The sequence below is a fragment of the Homalodisca vitripennis genome, chromosome X, assembly GCF_021130785.1.
Source record: "Homalodisca vitripennis isolate AUS2020 chromosome X, UT_GWSS_2.1, whole genome shotgun sequence".
NCBI lineage: Eukaryota > Metazoa > Arthropoda > Insecta > Hemiptera > Cicadellidae > Homalodisca > Homalodisca vitripennis.
The window spans coordinates 94,913,151-94,926,277 of record NC_060215.1 but is presented as its reverse complement, the minus strand read 5'-3'; the positions used below and the strand labels follow the sequence as shown (position 1 = coordinate 94,926,277).

Below are 13,127 nucleotides of genomic sequence, written 5' to 3'. Positions count from 1 at the left end.
ATCCGCTATTAAGTTTAAATAAAAATAAACAATGACTAAGCGTTCGTAACATATATTTGTGCATTACTTGCTTCTCACATGCGGCTTCACACAGACATTGCGATGTACCCGTTCCCTCAGGCTCGAATTTCCGACAACTATGTATCAAAATGTAAATGACCTCAGGTAAGGAGATCATTGTTCCTTATTACTGTAATTGCGAAATGTCCTTAAGCGTCCTACTAGTACGGTGGTGGTCGCAGAATAGGATCTGCGTGTCTACATTCTACCCTGTCTCTCTGCAATAAGCCCACAGGTGCGTCATCAGTAATTCTTGTTTTGGCAAACATCCGGAACTGGCGCTTGGAATTGAGGAAGAACACAGATAGAAAGCGGTGAAGCTCTAGTTACTATTGTCATAACGTTAAAATTTACAACTTTAAGAACAGAACGGGCGGAGCCGTCGTCGGTAGAAATCCAACCCCGTTTTTATTAAACACCTTTGATGTTTTATAAACAGATGTGAGAAAATTAATGGTATTTCATAGCTAGTAAAAGTCTTAGAAGAGAGGAATTCTGAAGTCGGAGAGTGAATTTGTTTCTTTGTGATCGCCCATGAATTCTAAGACAACATGAATGGATGCACAAAATCTTATGGAAATTGGTTTTCTTAGCTTCAGACATAATATTTAATTGTTTAGAGAACTCCTTGTTTTTGCGATTTTTCGGTTATAACACTGTTTCTTAGCGAGCACCCAGGTAAGCCAATCCTTTGTTTTCTGGCGATTTCAGCGGTTTCGAGATGAGCCAATGGTATTTGTTATATATTTTATAAAGGCAAGAACCAATCTTCTAAAATATTATACTAGAGTTCTAAAACATCCCTCGTATGGTATATATAAAAACTTATATTGGATAGTTAAGAGTAAATAATATTAATGTATATAGTGATTAACCTAGTTAGTAAAATTAAGTTTTGTGGAGTATTACGTTAGGAAGTACTAAATATTTTAATTTTTCTTGGATTCAAAGACATTTAGTCTATTAGGATCCCTTTAAAATTACTATGTTAAACAGTCTTTATATACTTTTAACTATATGCTAAATTATATTTTTAAATGCATAGTTCCACGATTTCTACATGTAGCAGTAACTACTCGTATACTATACAGAGTACAAAAGTTAAAATCAGTAATTAAACCTACAAATTCTTTAAACATTACCATTTACCCTCCAGATCTAATGTTTCTATCGTCACTATAATCTTATTCAGTTAATTTGCTTTAAAATGTTAATAAATATTGAGTATAAAAATCTGATATTTATAGTAAAAATAAATATGGATATAACAATTTAATGAGATTTATAACTTTTATAATAGGACTATGCTAATTTATATTATCAATAACATATACTATAATTAAACTATTTTAATGCAACCTACCTGTAAATTGAAGTTACTAGTATTAAAATAACAAATCTTCTTTATCCAAACACGTTTTAAAAAGTTTTGAGTATTTTATTACTACGTCACTTCTTACATTTAATAGGTTTTTATGGGGTTTTACATCTATGCATGGTTTGTCATTCCCAGGATATAAATGTCGAATACAATGCATTGTTTTAATCGTTGTATTCATAGAAACATATTCTCACAGCTGTTACTGAGAACAAAGGGTTAATGGTACCTTAATCACATTTATGACAACTATCGTAAAACGTCTCTAAAAAATACAGGTAATTTTCTTCCTGGTACTAGCAATAGATCAACATTTACTGCTTGTTTGACGCGGTTTCGTTTTGCAAGGTGTAATGGGCAGACCCAACTTCAAGGCCGAATCAGTTTTGTCGCGTATTTAGTATGACGTCATAATTTAGCCCGTAGAACCTTCCAGATTCGTCGTCGGCTCCTAATAGCTCGAACGTGCCAGGAATTGTCAAGTCGTCTACCGAATAATACTCATAGACAACTCGTATATCTTCGTGACCCTTGGCCTGACTGGAAGGGTTCATTGTCAAAACAGGGATCTAATTTATTGTACAGTACCTGTCTCTAGTTTATTAGGACATTCTTTAAAGTAAATATCTGGAATCGATAACATGTCTATGAATGGACACATGCCTGAATAGATACAATGGAACATCATCAGGGTCATTAAGTAATCGTATACAAAGGCCCTGGTACCAAACGCGCAAACAGTGGTTATTTACTTTTTCTTCCAGCCGTTTCCCGTCAAACGCTATAAAAGTGTATGACGTATTGAAGTAACAATATATCTTTCATCAGGATCTAAGAAATTTATATTATATTATAAGAGACATAGTGGCAATATAAATATGATAAAGAGCGTTAACAGGAGTTTTTTACGTTTTCTATACGGCGACTTTACAAAAAACTTGTTGTAACAAGTATATAATCTCATAAATACATTAATTTATGATAAGGAATGTGCAGGTCATGTGGACGCATCAGAATCAGGTGCTCTGACTGCTCGTGGTGGCAGTTTAAGTTTATAAAATTTCTCCTGATTTGGAGTCATATTCGTAATGAAATCTGACTCTGAAAGTTTTACTAAAAATGTTATAAAATTCAATTTAGATAAAGGCCTGAAAGCAGAATTCGTACTTACGATTTAATATTGTACAGTTACACAACACAAAATAAATACAAAATAAGGATTGAGCCCCATAAAATCCTTACGAGTACTTGGGTAAAACGTCATAAACAAAAAACCTAACCTTAGCAACAGACACCATCAATTTCTCCTGCCTAAAACCAAATTGACGATCCTAAAATATTACATTCCTGTCCTCGAAAAGGTACAGTTTACTGTTAAATAATGTGTTTACCGTTATAATCATAGTTTGTCGCAGTGATATATATTACAAAACTCTCTAAAACTAATTTAATGAAAAACAATATCATCGTCGTTATATTAAAATTTAACAAAGAAATAAATTTCGAATTAGATCTTCCATGACATACAGTTTATAAATACGTCACATTAATTTTCTTTATGTATTGCTTCGAGATACAAATGCACTCATTCATTGTTTTAACAGTATTGTGCAATAATTTATTGATTACAAGTGTGTACAGTGTATTTTGAAAATTTTTTAAGATTTGAAGAAATTTTCACGTTTCATTTTTTCCCTTGAGATTACAATATTGAAAACTATATTCATGAGAGACGATCCAGGTACTATGCTATTTTGGTTACTAATCTATCAATTATATTGAGCCGATTTCAATTCGAAATCAAATCCTTACCAATTATACTTTCTAATCCATAAGATAAGTAAGTTATCTGATAATACTGGAGTCGCTATTAAATCTAATTATATTGCCATTACAAACTAAATTGATCGTTCAATCACTTAAAAACTGAAGTGTCCTTACATTATTCCTAAAATGTTGCGAATCAAAGTTAAATAAAGTTTTGATTGAGATGGCAAAGCATTTTTCCTCTGACTGTCAAGTTGAGACCCAGTGTCTGAATAATTGTCAACCAGATTATGTTTACCCTTCTGGAGGTTTCCAAAATATTAGTGTCCGTGTTTACATGTTTTCGATATTGATTTGTCCTGCACGACATAACTACAGCGAGCACAGCTGTTGACTACATTATTTTTGTGGTCACCGACATCCACGATACATGATATTCCCCTTGTTTCGATATATTAACCTTGGATTTTACACTAATTGGAGTCGTAGTGAAAGCGGTAAAAGGGAAAATTTATACATCTTAACAAAAGCAAAAATAACTTCCCTAACGGCAAACACATTCAGACATTGTCTATATGTATGTATTTATTAGGAAATGTGTATGCTTTGGGTCCTATTATTTAGGAATATACTTTATCTCTTCTAGAAACGTAGCTGGCTAAAGATCTAATGTGTTACCCAATTGAGTCTGAAGGTAAACAAACAACGTTGAGCTGCCTGTCACTTAAAGTTATCTTTATTATTCAATTAAAGAAACTGATTAACAAACGACTTTTTCCACAATACATACAATATCTACTGGCAATCTTGTACTATTTAGCCACGACAAATTAAAAGGACATTTCAGGCAAGTACCTAAAACTCTGGACTGAAGACTGTCTACTGGACCGTAGTTTCAAAAATGTTGCCATTTACAAAAAGATATTTCTCCAGTATTCATACTTATTTTATTGATAGTTTTTAAGAAATACTCTTCTACATGTTGTATTTACTAAGCAAACATATGGTACGTAAGTGTTAAAACACTTAAAACTGTATCTCTACTAAGCTTACAAAGGTTGCAAAAAACGTACTCGGTTGCATACAAATAAAGTATAAAAGGTTAGATTACAATTCTTTCAGGCATCGATCAATTTTTCTATCAATTTTTGAAAACTTAATTTACATTTTTTAGTGTGAATGAAGGTTCTTCGTAAAGATGTTTGCATTTAAAACTGAATGTCTCATTTTTTTTAACTATAACATAATTTTACGAAATTATTAGCACTTCTCACACCAATAAACTTATTTTTACGCAATGGAAGGGCTTTATTCCAAACTAGTCTTTTCTATTACAAACCATCTGGTCTTTGAAAACCACTACTAACCATTCCTCCAAACGAAGAGTCGCCAACCTCTAGCTGGATGACTCTCCTCCGATATAATAGCAACCTTCATACACATTAAACAAATCTCCTCCCTCCAAAAGTTTATACCCCATGGATTTATGTGCACCCTCCCAAATCGCCACCCTTGATCAAAATTACCAAATCGATCATTTTAACAATTGTTCTCACAATTTTAAATAATGTACATATTGAACTTTGTTTACGGTAAATTTCACCCCCAACTCCTTGTAGATCATCTTCCATTGGATGTGAAAAGTCACTAACTACCTTAATAACTATTTCTTTAGTTCAGTATTCATTTGCCAAGTTTAATTTTCACACCTTCAGCCAAGACAAGAAATATTAAACCATCTAGAACAGAAGTCGCATTGCAAATGTTTCGAACTTTAAACCAACGTAATATTTAAAGATTGAACCCTTTTAGATGGAATTTGTGGCATTGTACTCTACCTTTAATTTGATGAACTTACTCGACCTATGCTTTCATTTAAGATTTTCTTCTGGCTCCTATCGGGCCATTACCCTGAAATGGCAAAAAAATAGTAGTTACTTCAAAAAGTATATTTATAAGTGCAGTAATGATGTATCAAGTTTTATTGCATTACCTGTAATCGTCCGGGAATTATTTTACACCCTATATACAAATTTACTGAGTTGATTAGAACATAATATCATGTTTATAACCATAATTTAATTTAAACGTACACACCTTTTCAAAATTGTTTGTAGAAATATATTCGAATATGTTTAGTAATGATTTTCGTACACTGCACTCTTAAAGCATGCTTGGTGTAAAAATTGAAACTTGATGAGAAGGTTTAAAAAAGAGCAATATAGTATTTTTTAAATATAATTATTATACTTTTTCACACTACAAACGCCTATCAAGCAAACATAATGTCTCACATATTTAATAACCATAACCATAAACGTCTAACCATAAACGTATTTTCGATACCAATGTAAAATGTATTCTTCTTGTCAAAATGGATGAAATATTTTCTTTCGGAAGTACATGGTCTACCTGAAAAAATAGTTTTATACACTACCTGTATACCAATTATCACAAATATATTAGTTTTTAAATCTATATATACATGTACTGTATTACAAACATGATTATTCTATGACATAAACACTACCCCTAAAGGTTTCACTTATGTGTCTGCCCTCATGTTAAAGGCTCTTAAAAGCCTGTAAATGGGGGGAAGTATGGTTTCCTTTCACCGCTTTGACTTTGAGAGGTTGGAATAGAGAGTCTCCTCTTCTTTCAATGGGTCTAGATTGAGATAGTGCCTCCTCGTGAGGTCTCGACAGGAAGCTGCCCCTACTCCAACCTTACGTATTCTAAAATTTTGTCTTTCTGAAAGCAGCGCAGCGGTCCATTTAGGACTGTGTATTTGAGGGAGTTTCTCATCTTCTAGTCCTAGCCAACAAAAACGGGAGGGCTATCAAAAACTAACTCAATTTTGCCTAAGAGCAACATTTCGTAGGCAAAAATTAATAATTTGAATTTTCATACTTCCCTATTATTTATTGCTATAAATGTAAATTTTCATGTTTTCAGAAAAGTTTTTCCTCTCAAATTTAACAGTAATATCGAATCCACAACAAAGAGAAACCATACAGATTGTTTGGCCAAAATCTCGGTTTTCGAGCGCACAGATATACACGCAAGAACCAAGTTGTGTAACGTTATATACTTAATTATTTTGGTTGCCGTAATGGTAGAAATTATTCAATGTGGCTGAATTGTAGATCCGAATAAAATTATTTGCTTATCTATATTTATATGAAGAAAAAATCTTGTTTGGCTCTCCTAGAATACCGAGAGATTTTATACGCGTTCGGAAACATTATAAGCCTATTTATAACGTACATTATATTTAGTTTTAACATGTACTTAGTTACAAATAGAAGTGAAAGTCAACATACTGTTTTAGCAGCTAGTTTGTTTGATCTGTATTCACACAAAAACCAGGTAACTGGCTGAAAAACGATACACAGAAGTAGCCGCTCTCTGAAACACGTATTCAAATTAAATAACACATTCATGAAATTTGATACAATGTCTAAAAATAGAATGCAACCGCAAAATTCTTTTTGTCAATATTGAATATTAGCATTGCATAACCAAATAAATTATACACAAATAATCATACGCGATGCTTGTATTTTTCTGTCGGCACTTTCCTGTAAAAATATTGTTAACTACATCTGATATTTCATAGTTCAAATGTTACTGTTCAATATTTCGTGTCTTGCTGGGCATATATAAAATAATTAACTTTCAAATGATATTGTGTGCATCACAAAATGAGACAAAAGTTTTAAAATGCTAAACCATTTTCAATTATACGGATTCAAATAGATTACATAAAATATATTTTAGTCAAACTATTAGATTGTGAAATAACTTAAAAAATGTTTGTAGGTTATATCTTACGGAACGGAATATAGAGGAAACATTTCAAATTTTGCATTTAAAACGTTGGTTGAAAGGGAAATCTTTGCTGGAGCTCATAGGTTCATTCTGTCGTCTAGCTACTTGAAAACCAGTTTTAGAAGTTTTAGGGCCATGAGTGTTGACTACGGTATTTTCACTGGCTAGTGTTGGTCATTTTGTGTCTTACTATAAAAATATCTGGAGCGTGGGTTGGCTAGGAGATTGAATATCGAATGTGTAATTATATCTTCATTATTTCGCCGTTCAGAAACAAGTTCGAGTTTGTGATTATTAAAAACGATATATAACATTAAACGCTAAAACAATGAAATTTGTCTATTCTACAAAATATCGTGAAGATTGTGTTTATGGGACAAATAGAATTGTAGATAATTTGGGGGGTACGAAAAATAGCCATGGAGAGACAGGGGGGATAATGGGATCCCTCCCACCACGAGCGGCAGGTCAGCGGTGGCGACAGGTCTGAAGGCCTAGGTCCTGGCAGGGCCGCACCATTACGTCTCCAGTTATTCTCCAGTGCGGACACATTAGCGATACTATGAAGTACTTCAGGTCAGTGTTTGGTGCACTGACGAGTGGCCAGGGGGGCGGAGTCCGCGATAACACACACTACAGTGCTGTCAATACCCAGGAGCCCCTCGGTTTCCAGGACTCCGTTTACGCACCGACCACCGTTCCGGAGCGAAGCCTCAACCCCGCCATCGCCGTCTTTGACCGATTCCTTCAGGGAAGGCTCCACCAGAAGAAACAGCGCTCAAAATGTAAGTCGAGATCGCCGTATTAATTACTTCTAGCTATCGCCCTATGAAAGATCACAGGCCAACCAAAGACGTTTGTTTTTGCGTTGAAGTACATACGATTTGTAAAGTATGTAAAGTATGCAAAAACTGTACGAGTAACTTTAAAAAGGATATGATATTTTGAAAATCATCACATAAATACGCGAAAAATCAAACCAGAAAGGGTTTGTTCATTCGGAGTTTTCAAAGAAAAACTAGATTACCCGTCCAAATCGATATTTTACGAGCAAGTCATATGAGAGTCACACGGTTGTACGATTGTACAGTATGACGATATGTTGAACTTAAATGGGTAATTAATTTAATCTTGAAGTGCTTTATTTTCTGAATTATTAACGAATAGAAAACTGGAAGAATGAAGAAATCTATTTGCAGATGTATCAAGTGTTTTTTTTTAATTTTGTCACTAATAATATTCTTTTATTAAGAATTTAAATTTTAATAGTTAAAATCTCATTTTTATTTACTGCAATTATTTACAGTACAGGAGTATTAGTACACTTATTTAGTCACAATTTGGCAGCATAGCTTCATATAGTTCCAGCACATAAATTAATAATAACTATTTTCATAAATACGCAGAACAGAATTCCCTATAAAATTACGACAACTCGGCAAAGAACTAACTGATTAAGGCAAAGGTGAATCAGCAACTATTATTAAATTTCATAGTTAATAGACACTATTAAAATTATATTTTAAACGAAAAATTTCGATTTTGGTATTATTTTGTTTTATTTATTTTTATTTCTTTCAACTTGATAATCCAAATATTGTATTTCTAAATAAAAAAAGAATAAGAAGAGTAAGATTGCATAGTCTATTGGCAACAATAGATAAACGTAACATCCTGTAAATTATGTGGCGAGTAGCCACAAGTGCAGAAGTCCACATACGTTATCTTTTTCCTATTACTCACACAATGGACGGTCTTATACATTTCTCAGTTTCACACAGAACTTCGCAAAGACTCATTCTTCAGTCTGTTTGGAAAAACCTCGGTTTATCTCAATTTCTTTTCAAGACAGGGATTTTTATTTATTTACTGGGCCTGCTGTAAAGAAAGAAGTTCAAAATCAGGGCTGTATCTAGATGGGGGAAGGAGAATGGAGCAGTTCCTAGTTTTTTAGTGTACAATCCTTACCAATATATCTTCAAAAACATTTACTTTGATGATGAATATTTGGTGAGCTTTAACTGTATTTTTATACAATTGACATTTTAGCCTGCGATGGATCAACACTATTTGCAGGAATGTGTGCAGAAATAATAGTCTGAAATTATGTGTCATAATAACATATTTGCGTAAAAACAATAAATTAGTTCCAAACTTACCAATCCAAGAATGCTAACGAAAGTGCCAACCATGTCAAGAAACATTTACTATCCAGCAATAATAGATATCGACATGAAGAAAAAGTGAAGAGTGGATATTAGAGCTCATTTTGTATAATGCAGACAGAGAATGGTTCCTAGCGATACCAGAAATCCACAAGTTCAAAATAATTGTATAACTTGATAAATTAATAATGGCTAGTTTAAAGTTTCATAGCCTTAGATTTTTTTAAATTTGATTCTTCAAACGCATGTACGTCATAGTGTGAATTATATGACGCTAATTACTACAAGGCGTTAAGCGCAAAACAGAATATCGTCCCTGAATCCCAGTTAAGTCATTTATTAATATAATAAATTCGGAAAGAATAAAACTAACAGTCTTACTCACTTGTCCTCAAAAGCAATAACACACCCAAAGCCTAAAAAATGTGTTAAGAAACAAATTGATGAGCAAAAGATTCTACAAAAATGGCATTAGTTTTAACAGTTTATAGAGAATTATTAAGAAAAGCACGAGGAGTTTATTTTAAACGAGAATTGAAAAGGTATCACAATTGCATCACTTGAAGGCAGTTATACAATCTGATTTATACAGTAAACAAGGATTAGTTTCCATGTTGTATTACCAAGGACTTCAATAAATTGATAATCTCTTCTCATTCATAATGGATACATATTCTAATCCATCAATTTAAAAAAACGAAATAATATATAACTGCCGCTTCAAAAGATTAACACTCACTATGGTATCAAAAATTACGTCTCAGCGTATTTTCTTGATAAATATTATAATATAAGCAAACAACATACAGAACTAATTTGTTTAAAAACTATTGGATTAATGAATCCCATTATAAACCAGCGGTGTTTGCACGCACTTGCATATCTTTGTCTTTAGTAAAAAATAAATAAAAACCATATTATTTCCAATATTAAGATATCAATGTTACAAGGAGACGTGTGGTTTCTGAAGATATTATTTATTCAACACTTACAAGTCCTTTAGAAACACTTACTTCGCATTAGAAACACTAATTTAACTCCTACTAGTAGTGATGAAAACGCCTTTGTGCTTTTAGGTGACATTTTAAAATTGATTAATTAGTGAGCTAAACTTTTATAAACTAAGCAAAACGAAAAATCAAAGGCTTAACCTATATATGATTAATATACTTATGCGATATGTATTCGGCTGATTTTAGTACCTTTGAAAAAGAGAGCAGACCGAATTATTAAAAATGACTTTATTATTATTACTTTATTATTATTACTTTATTACCTTAAGCCCCTTAAGGTTTAGGCCTTCTTTTTTATTTATAAATATATATTACAGGAGTGTGAAGTTTGAAAGTCCCTCACATACGTGTAAATTATAAACGCATAAACCAATCAAATTAGTTCGTTATTGTGCGCTAATTCGAACTATTTAAATAAGCTGAATATAATGTTTACCAGCAACCGTTATTCCCTTGCTAGCCAGAAGCAAACTTCCTGTGAGCTGGCAAAGTACCTAGATCCGCTAGTAGTAGTCGGATAATGTTCTTCCGGATCGGAAACCAGTTCAATTTGTAAATAGACGGCCTTCGACGACCAGTCAAGGCCTTCTGGATAATCACCTCAACTAAATACTTTCTCGCATATTTTATTAATTTTGTAGCCACGGCCGACATTACGTTACAACTACATTCTAGAACAGCTGATTATCGTCGGGTTTAAGTTTTAGATTACATCATCCCCGTGATGGAATGAGTTTTGCCAAACGTAGTTATATGTTTTCATCATATGGTGCTGGAGCTATTTTGTAAACTCGCACGATCTTACCGAACATTTTTCTTGATTATTTTATATGAATATATTATAAACTATAATTCGTTCACCTTCTTTATCTATTATACTCACAAAGATGGGCGTAACGGGTCTGAATAAAAATAAGAAGGAGAAAACTTAAGCGATGAGCTCAGCACTGGATAGTTTTTATTGTTTGATCATGCTTGAAAGTATCATTAAGACAAAAACTCACTATTCCAGGACTACCCAATCTCTCTGATTCATTTAATACTTGTATAGTCGTTACACGTACGTGGCTGCACGTATTTTCTCTGCTTTGTGTCATAAAATGACCAAAACTCGCTTTAAGCTACCGATAAATATTAAAATATTTTACGTTTCCAAAATCGGTTTGCTATTAAGTCCCCCCACGTGGTTAATTGCGATTCGCTTATCCAAAATTTCCGTGACGTTATTTTTGTCTTGTTTATCTCAATTACCTACCTTAACACGTTTCTCCTTAGTTTTAATGATGGTTATTAGTAAACAACAAAGCCAAACAAATAACACAACGGAGAGATATAGCATACTGGATAAGCCGTATCCATACTCAGTCGAAGACCGTTCCTTTGCGTTCCGGATACTCAAACGAAATTTTAAAACTTTGTATTTATTTCAGTTCATCATAGTATTATACACTGACCGATTATAATATTTTAGGATCTGCCAACCTGTTAGTTGAAAGCCTTGACCACTGGGGCCTCTATGAGAATATGGTATCAGGCATCGACAATATGGAGCAGTCACGGCTCGTTGGCAAGTCGACAAACATTCAGTAAAAACAGAAACACGTTGCCTGTCCTCCAGCCCTGGCTCTAAACACTTCCTGGATACAGGCAATGTCCGTTTTGTAACCTAAGACTCCTTTTTACGTGCACATTCCACTCAAATGAATTCGCTTTTTTGATTTGTTTTCAAAATGCACTTCCTTATTATCTTAGATTAGAGCCTCAGTAAAACTCCTGATTAGCTCTAAAGCTCTAGACGGCTCTTGTCAAGATATGCACAATGGCACTGACAGCTCGATGGAAATAAATTACTTGTTTACACATTGCTGATCCAGTTTTTTATGTGTGTGTCGTTTGCTGGAAAGAACTATGACTAATCTTCAGGTTTCCTTAGTCATTATATTACGTAAATCGAGAAAAAGTTGAGTACACAAGGCTATTAGTTGTAATTAAAGTCGTCTTTCTTCAAATACAAGAGCTACAAATGTGAGCTGCCTTGAAACTGTTTTTAAGGTGAGATCTCAGATTCCTACAGAAGCTACATTTTCTGGATTTTATTTCTTAGGTTCTTAATTAGGATATTGTTATCTTGGAATAAAACCCATATATATATATTTCAAACTGGATTTAAAATATGTTTTAACCTACATCTTGGATCTTATAATATAATATAATGTTGTATTTGATATAATATTTAATGGAACAAATAACAAATGACAGAAACATATTCACAGAGCTGGTATGGCAAATCCCATGTTGACCTTCCTACTCCTGTAATGCAGTACCGCAGGCCAGGTTCCCAACATTTTTTACTAGATTATACCCAGATTGCGCAGTATAGGCTTACGTTATATAATATTATCAAATATTTGGGCTAGGGTTGCCATATACTAGTGAGGGGAAAAGAGGAGATTTTGCTGATTATCCACTACCAAAGGAGAGGAAGCCCGACATTAACTTCCTAGAAATATTTTGAAAATAGAGTCTTATAAACTTTTTTAATGTTAAACTAAGACATTATGGAGCAGTCACGGCTCGTTGGCAAGTCGACAAACATTCAGTAAAAACAGACTATAGAACCAAATCATGTCGTAATATTATATACATATAAATCAAACATTTTTTGTGTTTTATAAATTGTTTATGTATTTAAAATGTAAATCGAAAAGTATGTGTACGTTACATCTTCGTGTTCCAAGCGCTCAACAATATATGTTATTACAGGTATAGGCGAGAGCAGAACACACAAAATTAAGTTTCCTTCCTGAAAAATATTAATAAATAATAAATCTTAAACATTGAAAAGAAGGGTGGGTGTAGTACTAGCAACTTTTACTTGATGTATTACAGATGCAAACATAAATGCCTTTTGTT

At 33.1% G+C, this 13,127-nt stretch overlaps 1 protein-coding gene across 4 annotated transcripts in view; it reads left to right on the top strand.

Annotated features, from left to right (window-relative positions):
* Window positions 1-13,127, top strand: part of LOC124369598 (scavenger receptor class B member 1-like) — a 157,958-nt gene that overhangs the window by 101,940 nt on the left and 42,891 nt on the right. The window contains exon 1 of one of the 4 annotated variants that reach the window (XM_046827644.1): window positions 7,529-7,821. The exons of the other annotated variants lie outside the window; for them this stretch is intronic. Coding sequence (XP_046683600.1) covers window positions 7,599-7,821 — 223 coding nt within the window. The 5' untranslated portion in view covers window positions 7,529-7,598. Of the gene's footprint in view, window positions 1-7,528; window positions 7,822-13,127 lie in introns of those variants that run through there. 4 annotated transcript variants of the gene reach the window in all.